The 18614-nt window shown below is 37.4% G+C and overlaps 3 protein-coding genes across 10 annotated transcripts; all 3 read left to right on the top strand.

Moving 5' to 3' along the window:
* Positions 1–499: 499 nt before the first annotated feature.
* Positions 500–16446, top strand: LOC107268307 (guanine nucleotide exchange factor DBS). 8 transcript variants are annotated; one of them, XR_003059847.1, is made up of 15 exons: positions 500–930; positions 6453–6548; positions 7569–7683; positions 7772–7862; positions 7962–8192; positions 8263–8522; positions 8606–8840; positions 10160–10354; positions 10429–10605; positions 10694–10882; positions 10975–11310; positions 11400–11915; positions 11994–12458; positions 12549–12961; positions 16425–16446. XR_003059847.1 is itself a non-coding variant. In XM_015740950.2 (15 exons), the coding sequence occupies exons 1-15, from the start codon at positions 762–764 to the stop codon at positions 12774–12776; spliced, it is 3246 nt and encodes a 1081-aa protein (XP_015596436.1). In that variant the 5' UTR covers positions 502–761; the 3' UTR covers positions 12777–16327. The 8 variants fall into 8 exon arrangements, 6 of the variants coding, with proteins under 6 accessions (XP_024941399.1, XP_015596436.1, XP_015596435.1 ...); XR_003059846.1 differs by lacking the exon at positions 16425–16446 and adding an exon at positions 14913–16327; XM_015740950.2 differs by lacking the exon at positions 16425–16446 and having other exon boundaries at positions 502–930; positions 11994–12202; positions 12260–12458; positions 12549–16327.
* On the top strand, positions 3160–5365 carry LOC112494441. Its single transcript, XM_025085641.1, has 3 exons — positions 3160–3301; positions 3366–3509; positions 3675–5365. The coding sequence occupies exons 1-3, from the start codon at positions 3290–3292 to the stop codon at positions 4692–4694; spliced, it is 1176 nt and encodes a 391-aa protein (XP_024941409.1). The 5' UTR covers positions 3160–3289; the 3' UTR covers positions 4695–5365.
* A 64-nt stretch (positions 16447–16510) lies between the features above and the next one.
* Positions 16511–18584, top strand: LOC107268309 (adenylate kinase). Its single transcript, XM_015740956.2, has 4 exons — positions 16511–16749; positions 16964–17200; positions 17270–17437; positions 17680–18584. The coding sequence occupies exons 1-4, from the start codon at positions 16645–16647 to the stop codon at positions 17914–17916; spliced, it is 747 nt and encodes a 248-aa protein (XP_015596442.1). The 5' UTR covers positions 16511–16644; the 3' UTR covers positions 17917–18584.
* The last annotated feature ends 30 nt before the right edge of the window (positions 18585–18614 follow it).

Here is an 18614-nt window from a genome sequence, read left to right as displayed (position 1 = left end):
ATTTTCAAACTATTAAAGCTATATACTACCCTTACCGACACATTGCACAGTTACCGATCGAATCAATTTCATAATACCTACATAAGTTAATGCATACGTTAATATGTGAATGCTACGAATTCCTGGCCTAGTCTCAACAATTTGATAGGAGGTGATGTTGATTGTTTTTTAATAGAAAAAAATCCCAAGTGCATTGTCCGAGCTATACTACTGACGACATGAAAAGATATAATGAAAGAAATGAATTTCAGAATTCCGAATTGTTAATATGACTTTTAATTTTTTAAGATATAAAATAAAGAGATACAAGGAAGATACTCTAATGCATTAAATGGAAACAAGAATAAAGATAATATTGATACAAGTAACAAGATAATGATACTAAGTAAAATTTTTATATTCTATAAAATATTGAATAATAGTAATCCATCTAGGTAAAACAAAGTTCAATAGCGCGAGCGGTGGTATACCAAGCAGAAGGCGTGTTTAAAGCCATGCGCAGTATTTTATCGTCAGATGCGACACCTGCCTGGATATCGTCGCGACGTCCGTGAAAAGCGTCGATGCAGTTCGTCGTAATCGCCGACAACAAACATGCCAGACATCCCCGTGCTTATGGAGCTGTCAGGAGTTGTCACGAGGGAACCGTAATTTTGACACAACGTCATTAAAAATGTGAACAAGAGGATTGTTGGACGTACCTAGGCGCTTCATAGAGATCATAAATACAGGGCGTCGTATTCTTGTGTATATAAAAAAAAATGGCCAGTTCACCAACCAGCATTGAGAATCAGATTGACAGCTTTCTGGAACAGTTCAAACGTACTGCCTCCCGCGCCATGGAGGAGACACACAGGATCAGTTACAATGCAAGTAGCAGCATTAGCCGTAGTCGGAGTGGCAACCTGGACCTGGAGATACTGGAAGCCGGTGAGTGTTATTAATTTGTTTAAATAATTATACATTCAAGTATGATTCCTTGTACCTAACACCTTCTTACCTGACACTGTCATTGTCGTGTGACTTTGACAATATATAATACTATTGTAATATATTCATATATCTTTTTCATCCCTATGAAAAATCATGACAAGCGATGCGAATCTCGTAATTCACCCTGCAAAATGGCGCGTGATCCTTTATTACAAGATGTAATTTAACCCATCGACGTACCTAACCTTCGGTAACATATTATTACGGAAGCCTTTGGAGTTTCTGAAGCTCTGGTTCCGCCACCCCGTCATCAATTAGCTCTACGTAGTAGTATTATCAACCCCGAGTCTCTTCCTTTCTTTGCGATCGTTTATGATCGTTGTTTCTGTACACTTCATTGCGTAACGGGTTTTCGATAATCAATTGTATGTTACTTTATTATTGTATACGAGAAAAAGTTATCGCGTGTCCAAAGGAAAGAGAGTAATTAATTATTAGCATAAAAGAATTCTTCGTGACTTTTGCCAATTCATACTTGTCAGTTTTATGAGCTACCTAGAATAATAACAGTTACATTTAACGACTAGATCGTTACTTGTGATTAACAGCAGGATATATTCGAAATATGATAGAGTGGTAAATTACGCAAGGACAGGATAAGAAGAGCAGTATGGAATAACGATCAGGTTATATTTATTATACATGGAAACAGTGGCACAATGTTTTTACGAATAACATCTAGAAGTATGATTTTCATCGGGATGCTTTGATACAGTGATAATATTTGAAAAGGAACATGAAAGCCTGCCCTCCGACAAATCAATCCATCCCTTATGATGAACTCAAGGAAACTGACAGGACATGCTGTAAAGTCACGTGTACAAATTCCCCCACTCCTTGAAGGATGTTTCCTATTGGTTGGTTAGTTACCCCCACCAACGGGTACATCAAGGCTCCATATCCAATGGCGCAATTCTCTAATATCGCCAGTACGACGCTAGCCGTTGAACGTGTTGTGTTTTGGTAGTGGTATTGTCGTCATGAAGTTTAACACACCGGCATTATTGGAAGAGGTTATCGATCAAGTGGACACTTGCCAAATTCTTACGGAAAAGCCGGTCGTTGCCCGTTCTCATACGTTCCTTGTCCTTTTTTAAAATCCACGCTTTTTGCAACGTTATATGTAACGAGAAACGCCCCACTATGATCTTGCGACGCAAGTCTGTGCACAGCTGCAACTGTCCCTGTCATCAACATTGTACAACGAAATGCGCAGGTTTGTCAAAGAGACTTCATCTTATATGCTATATCTGATTAATTACTTTCTCATGGAAACGTTTACGAAGCTGCACTTCCTTGAGGTTCTTTTGTTTTATCTTAATAATGTCCTTGTCAGAGACTGTGAAACAAAGCATTGAATAGGGGCTGGTTATTGATTTCTGTAAATTAATAATATTTATTCACTGATTCAACTACCTCTGGTTACTTTATTCTGTGATAAAAACATTGTACACTTTTTTTTTGTTTTTAAACTTTAACTTCTTTCAGTTTCATTATGCCGATATTTGTCTGGCTATTGTGAGAAACGTTCGTTTTAATTATATTTAGAGCCTGTTTACTTCTTGTATATACATATGGTCGGTGTGGACCCCCTACTTAGATCTCAGTGATGTACCTATACGTAAAATTTATTTAAAAATATTTTATTCGCAATAGGATTCTTGCACCTTAGAATCGTTAGAATAGTAATAGCCATTATATAATATATTTTTGGGAGTAGTATAGTGTATACTTAATGATGGATTATAGATTTAAAATGATATAATGGAGGGAACCTTGAGGTTCTTTAGTAATTTTGTTACGGCCCTGACTGTCAGGTTCCCACTCATAGAGAACTCGAGGTTTCTCGTGCGCCATAACACATCTCGTAGGGCATAAATACTTTTAAGAACAATTCGCATTATTGACGAGCAATTTTTTGATTGGACTATTCATACATATTGAGTTGTCTTATTGAAAGAATGGTGACAACTTTAGAAGTGTTAAATCAGTAATACAGACCCTAAAAAAGGTAAGTGAGAATGGATCAATTGGATACTATAGAGACGAAAGTTGTCCAGGCAGTCCCGTAGCCAGCGACTTTCGACCTTGTGATCGTACGAAAGAATTTGCTTGATACTTTTGCAGTGGTGATAGTCGTGGTACTTTTGGAAGTTTGAGATATTACTGAAAAAAGGAATATCTATTCAGAAGTCATCGATGGAAGTCGCTGATGCTGAAAAAGAGGCCAGTGAGGTCCTTCACACTCTACTCTCTGTGGAACGCATAAAGAATCAGCGGTTCTCAATCAGTATTAATGATGGAGCAAGTATAAAATATTCTAGATTAATCCTGATTGTGTAATGGGGAATAGAGAATGTTTATTGTCATAGATCAAAAATGTGGGGGAGTTATCGGAAACAATATGCCATGTGCCAGATGAACCCACGAATCGTGTAAAAGATTCCATCGGAGACTATGTAGAGCTGGAGGATGATAATCCAGATATGGAAGATGGGACTGAACAAGACCAGGAGGTACTCTTCTTTTTACTGGAGTTTATGCATGGGTTTTTTTAGAACTAGTGTTCTATTTTTTTTAGTTAATATTTATGTATTGAGAACCTTCGCTGTGTATGTAATTGCATCTACTTGGTACTAGATCAAATTTCTTTGTGTAATATATGTTAATTATATTGGTAGCTGACTTGCGATGATGCTGAAGAAGAGCTAAAAATACCCAGGAAGAAGCTTGTTTCTAAACTCAAGAAATCTAAGGTACATGGAGAATCTAGTTACGATCCTACGAAGCTGGAGGAGAGTCCTTCGCAGGTGCTGGAGCGATTCAAACGTGGCTGTGAGTGTCAAGACGATCAATGCTTTCGTGACTTAAATGCGGAAGCTGTATATAAGCATAGACTGAATATAGCAGAACTGACCAAGGCTGAGCATGATATGTACCTTATGGGAGTCACCATGGCTTGTCTGACTAATCCATACCAAACAGCTAGACATACAGAAAGACGAAGGTTACGCGCTCAGTATGTTTACCAAGGTAGAAGAGTTTGCTTGGATGCATTCCTATATCTGGAGAATTGTACACATTATCAGATAAAGAGGATTCGCAAGCATCTGGTAACTCATGGTGTAACACCGAGAGTTCATGGCAACCATGGGAAGATACCACACAATACCTTCTCCTTGGATATTTATAAAATTGCCACAGAATTCCTGAAGAGTTTCATTAAGAAGCAGGAGGCTAAGCAGAAGACTAAGGATTCCAAGAATGCACCCCTTCATCTACCACCAGACATAACCCGCAAGACTGTTCACGATCTCTATACTGATTACTGCAAAAAGCTATCCCCTAGTATTAAAATAATGGGTTATTCCACTTTCCGGAGATTCATGAAGGTTCAGTTTCCCCAGGTGAAGTTTGCTAAGCTAGAGTTTGTTGTCCGTGGACAAAACCAAGGTGGACAGTGTAAGGGTGACACTGAGAAGAAGGATCAAGATAAGAGTGAATCTACACAATTGGTGTCCAGCAACAGTGACCTTGTACCCGTAGTGATAGCCAGTGGGGCAGTGGAACAAAATGGAACGTATTTCTTAACACCAGTTAATAAACTCCAAGAAGGTGTGGGTTATCAGCTAATGTCAGGAGGCTTATTGGTCAACAGGACAGGACAGCCATTAACAATGGCTAATATAAATCCTATATAAAATTTGACATCCTTTATAAGGTGATATCAATTTATGTTGAAGTTATTGGACATTTTGTATAGAGATTCTAGCACAGTGTTTTTCTAAACAGCCGATTGAGCACTGAGTCAGATAATTAACACGCCAGCTCTCCCTCAACGGCTTTCAGGTTCATTCTCGCTTACTTTAATATACTATATACTATAATATATTTGTAATGTACTATCTACATAGTATATAATATGTGAAGAGTACAAAAGACTCTAGCATACTATTATACATATATACATGCTTCAAGCTTAACTAGTCCAACCTGTGTTAAAGTAGCTTTAAGAAAGGGAGAAGTGATTATCCATGTGCTATCATCAGTAAGACGGCATTAAATTTATCTTCAATGTTTTTGATATCACTGGATCATGAATTATTTTCCATTAATGAAATCTTGAAACGTCTAGTTGGGTATTTTTCTAGTGTGACCCATGAAAGATTCAAATTTTTGAAAAACAATTAATTTAGAAGCAAAGGATACCTTGCTTTTTGGGACAATTTTTATTTTATTGCGAAAAACATGCATGTAAACCATATGTATTATTTAATATTAATTATTAATTTATTAAGTATTTTATTTATACAGCTTTACTCACTCATGCCGCTCTGCCGTTAAACAATAAATCAATTATCTGTTCACTGGAGTTTCAAGTGTCAATAAACTCTTAGTGGGTCCGTTACCAAAAACGTTTAGTGACGTCAGAGAACCAGTTTTTTTCATTAATTAGGAAGAGCCAAAATAAAAAATGTACAGGTCTCCATAGAATTATTAATAACATAGTACCACTATAGTACAAGTTATGTTGTAACGTTACATTGGTGATACCTGGTGTTAAAGTAAGTATTTATAATGAAACTTTCAATTAATATTCTTAAATATTATTTAGCGGAATCTACTCTGTAGCAAAGTTCAGGGGTCAGAATGTGAATCTTAACTTCCTCATATTTCTGGTATCTCAGACGCGGGGAAGCCAATCTGGTTGAATTAATGTCAGTGATCCTCAACCAATCTTATCTCCACGCTATCTTACAACTATAGAGTAAACTGGTTATTTTATTAATTTTTTCTCCCTTGATCTATCTACCCCATTGAGAGCCTCTTCCTTTTACAGTTATCAAGCAGATATCGTGGATAAAGCAGGGAACTGTTCCAGGTGGAATCAGCAAGGTCACTCGAGTGCAACGTTAGATCGGACGTTCACGCTCAGTCTGTCACTGGAGTTCAAACGATGTACCGGGTAGACGTTGCATAAGACTGAAAAGCCGTAAATTCTTGAAGATAGTAATAAATTGTCTGAAAAATGAATCACAATAATAATAACACCAATCATTTTAATATAGAAAAATAAAAATGATCGAACGGGTAATTAAATATTTTGATTAAAAATTGTATTTGTTTATCAAAGTGTCAAGGCGTCTTATTGTCATTAGAATTTTTAAAAATGTTTATTTTTTTTCCTTTTAATCAGATAACGATCCGTTATAGCGAATTGTCATTATAGTTCGTCTATTTATAATGCTATATTTGTAAATTTATTGCACTCGCATTCTATAGTGTATGCTGTGCATTCTGTTCAGTGGGTTCTGATCGATTAGATAGCACCTTCTCTTTGTATATGAGAAATTCAATTAAGGCCAGGAACGTCGAATCTACTTCATTCCACGTGACCGATAACGTTTATCGATGCTTTGATTAATTAATAATATATACTTTTTTTTTCTATATTCCAGAGGATGTTGAGAGCATGACCGGCGAGATTGAAAACGGAGATTTGGCCGTACGAGACGTAGCTGACCTTCTTCAGCAACAGTACGCCATAATAACAGGCAAGAATATTTTATTTTAATTTGGATTTTTGAAAATTCAATTTTGGTATTTAATAAGGAGAATGTAGAATTTTTAAGTATTGCTTTGCGTCCAATAAGATTTATATGTATGTATCCTAGCACATGTATATGTATGACTATGGCTGATATCTACGTGCATAATTCACACATAATTGCAATTTACAGATAGGCTCCTACTATCTCCAAATGGCTTGACTATCGAGGACGAAGGCCACGATACTTAATGGAACACTGTGCACTTGAAAATTAAATTATTAAGAGTCCAACAATAATTGATTTTTTAATTATGTATTATAAAGGCAGGAAATAGGATTTTTGAAATATTTTTCATTCTTGTATTTTGCTCTTATGTACTTTGTCATTGTGCTCGTGTTCTACTGTGTATTTATAAAGTCGTGGAGAAGTAACCGGGTGATTTTCTGGGTCGGTATGTATAACGTGACCTGGTACCAGGGTAGGACCAGGGCAGTGTGGTTGAAATTTAATAAAAATCCGTTAAAACCGGTTTTTCCCTCCAAAGGAATTCTCCTCCGAAATTGGTCATTAGTTAAAACGCGGTGAAAAATCATTTGGTCTACGAACGTTATCGGGAGTGTAGGTGAAAAATTTTAATATCCATATGGAATTACGTTTCTTTATGATTTTTTAAACTTTATCTCGTCCACGTGGAAGTTCATGTCGTTTATAGAATGCTGGCTGTGTAATTAAATTTTTTGTTTATTGTCACTCGGTGTGCATTTTATCTCGAGGGAGAAAAAGAAGGGTTTCCTTCCGTGAGAAAATTCCTCCCGTGGGAAAGCTCGATTCTCTTGTCTTGTGGGATTTATTTCTAGGGGGTAATTATTATGAACTCTATTGTATCAAACGGGATTCCGTATAAGCTCTCGTGTGGAATTTCTTATTCTCATGGTTTTGCAGGATGAAAAATGAAGGATGGAAAATGTGCTGTTGGATATTTTTTTACTTAATTATTCACGTCCTTAAACTTTTTGATTACAGGCGGCAAGACTAGAGAGGGGTGTCCGATAATCACATTTCCAGACAATGGAAATTTTCACAATTTGACTGATTTGGATTATCAGCGTCTTATGCTTTATCTTACTTCTGTGCCAACGTGAGTTTTTCTGTTCTACTGTTATTATTTATTAATCAAGTCCATATAGATTTAATGATTGTTGATAAATTTATTTGGTTATTTGTAGCTTACAAGAAGCTGATCTTGGATTCCATTTGATAATAGACAGAAGAAATGATAAATGGAACTCCGTTAAAACAGTTTTATTAAAGATCTCGGTGAGTTTATTAAATACTTTTACTATATTGATTGCATGTTTATTTCATTGTATTTATTTTTATTATTTATTTACATCAATTCTTTATTTATGTTTATAGGCATTCTTCCCTGGCTTGGTACACGTGGCGTATGTTCTACGTCCGACTGGCTTTCTCCAGAAGACTATATCAGAAGTGTCTAATAAGCTCTTCCGGGACGAATTCAAGTTTCGGGTTATCGTACTCGCCAACGTATCAGAGCTATATGATTTTGTGGAGAAAGATCAGCTGACTGAGCAGCTAGGCGGTGATCTGCCTTACTGTCATCATACTTGGATACAAAATAGAATCGTGAGCTCATTCAATTTTCACAAAGCATAAATAGTTGATCTTGTTGTATTACCTTATACTGTCTTGGTAGAGTTTGGAAAAATTTTCATCCATGACCCAAGACGTGTCCATGGCGCTGGACTCCTTCACTAGGAGACTGGCTGAAGTTGAATTCCCTAATAATACAATAGCGACAACTACGTTGCTGAGCCAGCAACAAGCCGAGTACAACGAGCTCAAGGAAGAGATACTGAGTGCAGCAAGGCACGGCGAAGCTCTTCTCGACAGCGTGCGACAACTCGCAGGGAAAGGAACAGCCGATCGTTTGGGAAACGTGGCAGCAGTCGAGAGGTGTTTAATTGTATAATTAAATTAGATCGGGCAAGACCAGTATATATATTAATTATATTTATATCTATCTTTCAATCTTATAGATTATTGGTACAGTTGGAGGAAACCGAACGCACCTTTGATCTCTTCTGGTCGCATCACAGCTCTCGTCTCCGCCATTGCTTGGCACTTCGTCAATTTGAACAGGACTTCCGGGAACTTCAAGCCAGTCTTGATCAGCATTTGAAAACCGTTGAGGACATGACGGAAGTCGGTGAAACTCAGGCCAGGGTGGACCAGCTGCTTCGTGACACCTCAGCTTTTCAAAGGATATGCAGGGTGAGTCACTACTGATTTACTAGACACTGTACACACCGGGTACACTTGAGATTGGACATAAATATTTGATGGAGTAAATTCGGACATTGAAGTGACGAAGTTTTCGTTCACACCGGTAGAGTCTTGATCTTTTGTGAAAATTCTTTCGGCACAATGCACAATGCGCTACGTAGTATGCACTAAAAGGAAAATAAAGAAAAGTCTGTATGATCTTAGTTGGAATATTTTTAACTTCTATACGATACTTCGCGTTAATTATTTTTGTTCTTAATGATATTCCAACTTGGATTATTATGCCAGCCCGACACACACGATGCACATATGTTTACTCCGCACCGCTTTCCTCATTTTGTCGATAGTCCTATTTGTTGCATACCATGTGGATTTGGGTCTTGGTAAGCAATCCACTATCAATAAAATTCTTCATGTATGATAATAACCTAGCATTATCTCTTGTAAATATTCGATATGAATTTGTGAGAGGAATTTAAAATAAGGGTCTCAGGGGATTTGTATTTTTCTCTCCCTATACTTTACTTTCATAATACTGGTCATTATATTATCGATTAGGCCAAAACACGCAGTTTCGCGCTAGACTTAATAACCGACGGCGCTTTAGCGTTCTGAACAATTGCATTATTGCACTACACACGCGTACTGTACAAAATTACATGTTTACCACACTGTTTATCAAAGTTCATATACCCACTGATCAAACTCCATCGGTATTTCTCGAAATCACTTTCTCAAGCGGTGCATATTTCTCTAAACCAAAAATCTCTTTCTGCAATGAATCAACATCGTCTGGTGTCACATTCGCCCGGCTTAATATAACATTCATCACCATTGGCGAATATTATCCAACATTTTCCTGAAGCAGTTAACTTACTTTTGAAACTGTACCTTCACATTCGTCTACTGGCAACACCGACAGCCAATCAAAATCCGACTAAAGCGACACAATGCTAAAACCGAAGTTTTTATAAAAGCCTGACACAAATTTTGGACTAAAGGGAGGGAGGAGGATGCACGTCGATACGAAATAATTAATATCAATTTAAAAGATTCTTACACGGCATGACTAAATGAAGGGGTATATATTATATATTTTTTAGTTTATTCTTCTTCTCCTTGCTCTTCCTTTCTTTTGCACTATATGCACTGCACGCTCTGTGGATAATAAATTATTTATTATCAGTTGCAAGCATTTCGGTGTTCAAGTAGTATGTTTCTACATGAGAACTCTTCTCTATTTTTTTGTTGTTGTTGTACCTTTGAACTCTCACAATTTCTAGAAAACTCTTCCTGTTCTATGCTAGGGAGACATTGATCGTGCCGAAGAGGTCATCACAGCTGGACAACAATTACTCTCCGGCAGACATCAGTGCCCTGCTGAAGTTGTGGAACCGAAGTGTGCTGAGTTACAGCGAGTTTGCACTATCCTTAGTCAGAGGCTTGAGAGAAGATTGCATACTTTGACAAAGTGCAGGGAGCTCATGGAACGTATTGATAAGGTCAGTGGACATTATTTAATATTTTATTCAAATATCCGAAAAGTCGATTAACTATTTATATGTTTTTTTAAAAGGCTAATACCTGGTGCACCCGTGGAATCGAGTTATTGGCATCTCAGAACAGCACAACTCCAGCGGATCAGGCCCTTCAGGAGTTACAGCAACTCATCGAAGCTGCTGAAGAGTTTCATCATCCAAGATGCATCTTTCAAGACTCCATTACACCGGAAACTAAGGCTCTCGTTACTCAGGTACGAATAAAACTTATAATTAGGTTATAGCGTTTTAACGACTTCCCGCCAATATCCTAAAAGCGTTTACGTGCATTGTCCTGGATAGGTCCTGCAAAGAATAGAGGACGTTTCATTAATGTGTGACAAGAGGATCGCTGCATTGAAGCAACAATTGGTTAAACCGGCGCGACCAATTCAGACTGTAACACCAGAACCAGCAAAACCTATACAACCAGCACCGCAAACCGTGAAGCCAGGAAGAATCTTGAAGAAGGCGAATACCATGCCGAAGGTAGTGAGTGTAAATTATGTCTTTTGAATGACCTAGATCAGTAGAATCGAATAGAGTGTAAAAATTGTATGTCTTTTGTGTCAATTGTACTCAAGATGGAGATGGGTCCGATAGAAGGTGAAATTTCATCACCGGAAGGAGAAGCTAGGGACGTGGAAGTCTTACGTCTTAAGCGTGGCCACGTTCTTGCTGAACTTGTGGAAACTGAAAGGATTTACGTGGCTGAATTAGGTTCGATTATAAAGGGTTACAAAATGGAGTTGGCCAATGAAGCTATGGCACACCTGATACCGTCGCCTCTGGTAGGAAAGGCTGATGTTCTCTTTGGAAATCTGGAAGAGATTTACGTCTTTCACGGTGAGACGTTTCTTCGGGATCTTGAGAATTGCATCACGAACACGGAGTTAGTGGCTCTTTGTTTTGTGCAGAGGGTAAGCAGAATGCTTTTTATTATACGTATGGATACTATGAAGAAATTCATAGTATTTAATATTAATTTCATCACTTCCTTTCACTCTAGAGAAAGATGTTCTTCAGGCTATACAGTTATTACTGTCAAAATATCCCAAGATCAGAGAGGTTGCGCGAACAGATACAAAGCGAGCCTCAATTTCTGACTACTTGTCAGCAAAAATTAGGGCACAAGTTACCATTAGCTGCGTACTTACTGAAGCCTGTTCAGAGAATAACCAAGTATCAGCTGCTACTCAAAGACTTATTGAAGTACAGCGACGAACCACTTTGCTGCACTGAGCTGCACGAAGCTCTCGATTGCATGCTGGTCGTTCTGAAGTGCGTTAATGACAGTATGCATCAAACTGCAATAACTGGTTTCGGTGGCGATCTTGGTGCTCAGGGTGAGCTCCTACTGCAAGGTTCCTTCAGCGTTTGGAGTAGCAGTAAGAGGGAACGACGACTGAGGCTAAAACCATCTCAGAGACATATATTCCTGTATGAGAAAGCATTGATATTCTGCAAGCACAGTAAGCCACAAGCGCATAACAAGGCCACTTATCACTTCAAAAGATACCTGAAGGTATTTAAAGAAGCGCACTGAATGCTACTAACGAAGATCTGAATCGGAGTTTGAAGAAATTTATTGTTTTTGATTTAGATGTCGCAGATTGGTCTGACGGAATCCGTAAAGGGCGACGCAAGAAGATTCGAGATCTGGTTACAGGGCAGAGCGGAAGTGCATACAATACAAGCACCCAGCATAGATGTGAAGCAGTCTTGGGTCCAGCAGATCAAGGGTGTTCTGATGTCTCAATTAGCTGAGCTAAAGGGCAAGCAGAACACCGCCCTGGGACAATCGAATCACAAGTACGTTTCCAGTACTGTTTACTGTCCGTACGAGGTGACCGAATGGGTACTTTTCAGGCCGCTGCGACAAACTATCTCCTGGGAAGCACAGAGCAGTGTCTCAGGGTCCCTCAGGACGCTCTCCGTGGACGGTAGCAGTGTGATTTCACACATAACCGATGTTTCTCAATCTACCGAGGAAGACGTTGCCTGGAGTTCGGAGAACAGCAATAGCGACGACGAGGATACTTTTGGCGAAAATCCTGGACCAGCACCGGTGAGTATTGTTTTCCAATTGCCAATTGCAATGGTATAAGAATATACCTTATTGATTTGACAATCTCCACGGTCTCTTCATTTTCTCCAGGGTGGAAGGTTTGTCGCCCTGGCTGATTATTGCGCCGTAGGCCAATCCGAGGTCACCATGAGAGAGGGCGATAACCTTGAGCTACTTAAAGTTGGCTGCGCCGGCTGGTGGTTTGTCAAATTAATTGGTAGCAACGTTGAAGGTTGGGCACCAGCTGCCTACTTGGAACCGATAAGCCGGAAGACGTCGCGCAGCTCCCAGTCAGTGAACAGTCAGGAAGCTATGTGAAATCGGCGACTAACGCACTAGGTCCATCTGGTGTGTTAGGCAGCATTAATATTTAACCGTGGAAAACGGAAACGCATCGAAATTAATTCCTGGCGGGGATTTAATGAAAAACAAGAAAATAAGAAAACCATTACGACATTCCGGTGAACCATTCCACTGCGCGTACTATGACAGTTTGGTGTGAGGTAAGTCAGAATCGTGAAGTAGAAAGTCAAGATTGCGGAAAGGGTGATATTCCGGAAGATTCGTGGAAAGAAAAATGCGATCCGATGGATCATATTAGCTATGGCCATATTGCCATTCTAGAATTTCTAAGTCGAGCACGACCAAAAAAGATATATGAATAATGTAGAGGGCGAGTGAGAAGTCGGACTTGTTCTAATGATCTACGTGCATGTTATTATTTTATCACTCGCTCCAGGGTCTGAATTTTTTTTTTCATTTTTCGTTAACGACCTCACAGGTTTTTGAGGACGCGACTACAATGAAAAACAGTACAGATAGTGCGATGTGATACGAAACAAAAATTCAAGAATGATAACGAGTAGACATTAGGAGATAAAAATTGAAAACATAAAGAGCTGACACCAAGTATCACGCAATATAATATGTACGGGGCTATTCAAATGAAACACATTGAACATATTTGATAATTGTTTGGAGAAACTGAGCAGCCCTGTATTAGTACACGTATTTATTATTGTCCCACCAGGACGCCCGAGTCCTGGAACGCTGACTTTTTTCTGGGTGGACATCTTTTTAGCTGATATACATATAATTATAGACAATAATCTTGTCCGCCGTTAAAATGGATATTAATCAACTTTTTGGCTGTATGCAATACAAGGGAATGTGTTAAAGGATTCGAAAAAGGATTGCAAAATAAAAATGTCATATAAAAGACGGCGATGCTAGTGCACGCCATGTTTTTTCGCCTAAGGATTGTAAAATAACCAGGACACCGTAAGAGACCGTCGCACTTCTCATAGAGGATGGCACGAGAGTACCATCGGGACGAATTCTGCCGGTGAGAATATAGAAACTCTTTCTTGCAAATGGGAAAACACATAAAATGTAGCAGTGCAAACTTATTGTTAATTAGATTGCAGCTTCTCCATGTATGAACATAACGGTTCCTTTTTGTCGTTCCTTCAGAAAGTCTGCGAATAAATGAAAGATTCGCTATATTATATTTTTGCAAAAGAGAAAGACACAGAGAGAGAAGAAAGAGGAGAAAGACAGAAAGAGCAATGAGTACACAGAAGTGTATTAAGGGGAGGATGAACGAGGAATAGTATGCGAGGAAAATTGTATGAAAAACTCCAAGATAGATTCTATATAATAATAACAAGATTAATAATAATACTCACCGTCAGGAATCGTTCTGCTCTTTTTCGACTAGTAGCTTTTCATTCGCAATACTGAATAATACTGGCATCCATGCATAATAGTCCCAGACAGCACATAAATCCTAAAGTCATCTTTTAGGTGGCCTAAAGACAACATCTGTTGCATTAGACGTTTTTGAAACGATTTTTTGAGCTGCATGACTTGTTTGGAAAGTATATAAATAGATAAATTCTCTCCTGGTAGCTGATACATCCAAGATGTATGCAGATATAAAAATAAAGAAAATATCGAAATTGTATAATAAATGTAAGAGAACCGTTTGGGACAGTCAGGTCATTTACAGAAATATAATTAAGATTTTTACAAGACAGAATGGAAATTGCTCAAGTCGAACCGTCGATAAAAGAAAATTGGATGTCTGAATATGCAACATTAGCAATTTCTCATTAACGAGCCAAGCTTGATTAAAAGTTATTGAAAGAGGTTGAGCGGCAAAAGATTCAGGAAATGGAGGAGGAGAATATTATTAATACTGAACATCTTTAACGTGTCCTAATATCCATAGTAACAGTATGAATATTCAAAATACATACAGACATTTTCTCTGCAATAATTCTTATTACAATTTAACACTTTTCATACAATTGACTTACTTCCAGCATGTGAAAGCAAGGTTAAATGACATTTGAAAAAAAAGTAATATATCTGTTTGACATAAAGAATTAACAGAGGCATCTCTTAGTATTTATTATTGTATGCATAATGATTTTCTTTTTCTGTCGACAGGCTTAATTACTACTTTATCTCATCGAAGAAAACCATATAAGCATATTTGATGTCGGTTTTATAAACGTTGAGGCGATTATGCGAGTAGATAACTATACCGCCTTCCCACCTTTCACGTCAAAGAGAAAGGTGTCAGACTTGACAATAATTGGGAATGGCCTGTCATTAATAATTGCAATAAAGTTTATCGCGTATTAGGAATTATAATAGTTATATTGACAAATCCGTTAGTCGTGTCTAGAAGATTTTGTCCTGCTACTGTGGGACATGAGAAAATATTCAGAGAATAAATCAAGGAATTATTTGCGCTGGAGCCAAGGTAATAGTTTTCCTTCTGGCATGGGAGAATTTTTTAAACTGAAATGGACGCGACTTATCGGATGCTAGTTGACGTATAATAAACAATTACAGAAGGAAAAAAGCTTGTTTAATTAAATGGCGAATTGTTCTTTATACGCCAACGCCAATGTGCAACAATCGCGTTAGTCAGGCTTGCGATTATCAATGTGTTCAATTTTTGAGTTTCCAAAATTGCAAGTGGGTGTCGCATGTTCTTTGAAATTTCCTTTTCATTTAATGCTGAAGTACCTATTACGTTGATTATATTCCATTTGGAATATTCTGTATGCAACGTTGTCTACGACTGTCGCATTAAATGTTTTTTTAAGAAAGCTTAATTTCCTTCTGCGTCCGCCGTTAGATAGGCGGATAGTTAGGTGTTAAAAAACAATTATAATTTTGATTTTGTACATCCTCTCATATAATGTAACAGAAAGTATATTGTGTAGGCAGGAGATTTTAATAATAATCTTTTTTTATATCGCCTCCTCCCTGTTTGGATTGCAGAGGTGAGGAAGAAAGAAATGATAAATAATATTACATAAAAATATAATCCCTCTCGCAAGCTTCTGACTAATTGATGGGATGTAAAATATTGTGTGGATGATAAGTTATATATATGATCATATTCATCTTACTGATGATGATCAGTTACAGGAGGATGTAACTGATAAATGCTAGAGGTAATTTATTCTAGATATCCTAGTACAAAGAGACATTGTTTTTTGATAGATTTGTATTATTTATACGATATGGGAATCGATCTGTTTATTGTTTCAGTGTAAATAGATAAAATATGTCCATTGTACTTTGTACAGGCCAAGAATTATAAGTCCCAGCGTTTATGACTTAAAGTCCAAAAGAGAAATTTCTTTATTGTTGCTATATGCCAATGAATTTGTATAATTAATTTATAGCTGGATTATTATATACTTATAATTCATATTTCTATACCCTGTTTAAAATACAGTGGACAATAATTATATAGAATAAGCTGTGGCAGAGATGAATCTTGTAATTGTTATAAGAGCTAAGGGAAGCTTTGTAAATAAAGGACCACAGAATTATCATGAGAATTGTTTGTGCAAGCAGAGTTTTTTGATAGTTTTAAATGAAAAAAAATATTCTGTGTATCGTTTTCTAATGCTTTGCTTTCTTTATCTTCTCTAATAGGTATTTATTTTATCTATTGAATGATAACACCAGGGTATAAAGTTTACATAAAAAACGCATGCCAGACGGAATCAGTGGGTGTTAAAGTCTCATTCACATCAGTGCCTGCCGTTTCTAGTTCCTGCTCTTGGCGGGCCGATAGTTTGATTCACGATAATTTTTGTACAACTCTTGTTAGTTACATAATTACGTTGTAAAATTTTAACGATATTTAAGAGAAATGGCACCTGGAGCAGCGACAGTACCTAAGGAGAAGGTGGAAGTACCTCCTCGTGGAATTAATGCTGTTCTATTGGGACCCCCGGGTAGTGGCAAAGGAACTCAGGTATTCGATCTTACCTCGATATTGTAGTTTTTCTTTTGTTTCTTATAATTCTTGATTATTAAAATATGTAGCTATTTGTTACTTACTTCGTATATTTGTAAAACATGTGGTTGGGGTTGATGCATAGATACTTATATTTCGGGGTGAAGAATAGGGGGTTTGAGGTTATTTTGTTATGTGATCGATATGCTCATTCTTATTTTATTTGATTTAGGCTCCTTTGCTCAAGGAGAGATACTGTGTATGTCATCTATCCACTGGAGATATGCTAAGGGCAGAGATCGAGTCTGGATCGGCTCTTGGTGCTCAATTGAAAAAGTTTATGGATGAGGGAAAGCTCGTCAGTGATGAATTGGTTGTTAATATGGTTGACAAAAACTTGGATAAACCTGAATGTAAACGAGGCTTTTTACTTGATGGATTTCCTAGAACCGTTCCGCAGGCTGAGAAGGTAACATTTGCATGAGGATGGATAAAAGGAAATATGAAAGGAATATTCTACGTGAGGTCACCCTTCCAGCTAGACAGTATGCTTCAGAAGAGGAAAACGAAACTGGATGCTGTTATCGAGTTTGGAATCGATGACAATCTTTTAATGAAAAGAATTACAGGAAGGCTCATCCATCCTGCCAGTGGACGCTCATATCACGATGAATTTGCACCGCCAAAAGTTAACATGAAGGATGATGTAAGTATGATTAAAGATACTCGATCAAGATTTTACTAATTTCTTTTAATACGTTATATGGTATCTGATTCTATCTCTTATAATTTATTATTTTAATGACCTTGAATTTTGCACATTTAGACAAAATTATCTGTCCTTAAGATAAAAACTTAACAAACCCTTGTCTGTTTTAACACTTCTACCTATTGTAGAATAGGTTGCACTGGTTCTTATTTTTTAATTTTTGTTACTAATTTTACCAGGTCACTGGTGAACCACTGGTCAGACGATCAGACGACAACGTAGAAGCACTTAAAAAAAGATTAGTATCGTATCACACCCAGACGCAGCCCCTAGTGGATTATTACGCCCTCCAGGGTATTCACAACTATGTAAATGCAGCTAAGTCAAGCGAACAAGTATTCAAGGACATTGATGCAATTTTCTTGAAGTCCATCAAGCAGAATGAAAAGAAGAGCTTCTTCAGTAGATTCTTCTAGGAGACATCTGTACCAGTGACACCAGCACCTCCCATCCTGTTACCCATCCTGTTCTCTGAAAACATGCAAGGCCTCAAATTATGACATTACAGTGATGTTATACTTTCATTACTATAGAAATAGTAAGGTATCCTTTTGAACTCTAATATAAATAACCCGTGCGTTTGATATCCTCGATCGCAAATATCCATATGCAATAATTAGGACCATATGAAATAATTCGTTTCAATTAATGGGTGTCTTGTAAATCATCAGAGATTTTAACGGGTCGACTGTTGAGGGTTCGAGGAGGTAGACAATATTTATAGAATACGATAGAAGCATCGAATGACGCACAGATATTTTTTCTTTTTTTTTGCAAGTACGTACTTTCGTTTTTATTATTTGGATGGTGTTTTTTTTTTTAATTGTCTCAACTTTATCCATTCCCAATATTCCAAGACGGATCCTTATACATACTTATATACTTCATATATATACTTATATAAAACGAACCATATATATATTAAGATTAGATAGAGCTTAAAGAATCTTCGGACGGAACGAACTACACGGGCACCTCTGATACATCTAAGTACTATAATAGAACGTTTGTAGTATGAATATTATATCACTGTACAATACTATTTTAGATAAAAAGGGAAAAATAGATGGGATATATTCTGCTATCTGTTATATTGTACCGCATCACCAGTTAT

The sequence above is a fragment of the Cephus cinctus genome, unplaced genomic scaffold (assembly GCF_000341935.2).
Source record: "Cephus cinctus unplaced genomic scaffold, Ccin1 Ccin1_scaffold0515, whole genome shotgun sequence".
Classification (NCBI taxonomy): Eukaryota; Metazoa; Arthropoda; class Insecta; order Hymenoptera; family Cephidae; genus Cephus; species Cephus cinctus.
This window is presented reverse-complemented; position numbering and strand designations above follow the sequence as displayed.

What these genes read in the sequence shown, in the direction of transcription:
- LOC112494441 (XM_025085641.1), top strand. An exon ending in GGACTGAACAAGACCAGGAG is followed by an intron (nt 3,510 to 3,674) that starts GTACTCTTCTTT and finishes TTATATTGGTAG; the next exon opens with CTGACTTGCGATGATGCTGA.
- LOC107268309 (XM_015740956.2), top strand. Translation starts at nt 16,645, where the DNA reads ATGGCACCTGGAGCAGCGACAGTACCTAAGGAGAAGGTGGAAGTACCT. An exon ending in CCGTTCCGCAGGCTGAGAAG is followed by an intron (nt 17,201 to 17,269) that starts GTAACATTTGCA and finishes TCACCCTTCCAG; the next exon opens with CTAGACAGTATGCTTCAGAA. An exon ending in AAGTTAACATGAAGGATGAT is followed by an intron (nt 17,438 to 17,679) that starts GTAAGTATGATT and finishes TAATTTTACCAG; the next exon opens with GTCACTGGTGAACCACTGGT.
- LOC107268307 (XM_025085631.1), top strand. Translation starts at nt 762, where the DNA reads ATGGCCAGTTCACCAACCAGCATTGAGAATCAGATTGACAGCTTTCTG. An exon ending in AACGTGGCAGCAGTCGAGAG is followed by an intron (nt 8,523 to 8,605) that starts GTGTTTAATTGT and finishes TCAATCTTATAG; the next exon opens with ATTATTGGTACAGTTGGAGG. An exon ending in TCATGGAACGTATTGATAAG is followed by an intron (nt 10,355 to 10,428) that starts GTCAGTGGACAT and finishes TTTTTTTAAAAG; the next exon opens with GCTAATACCTGGTGCACCCG.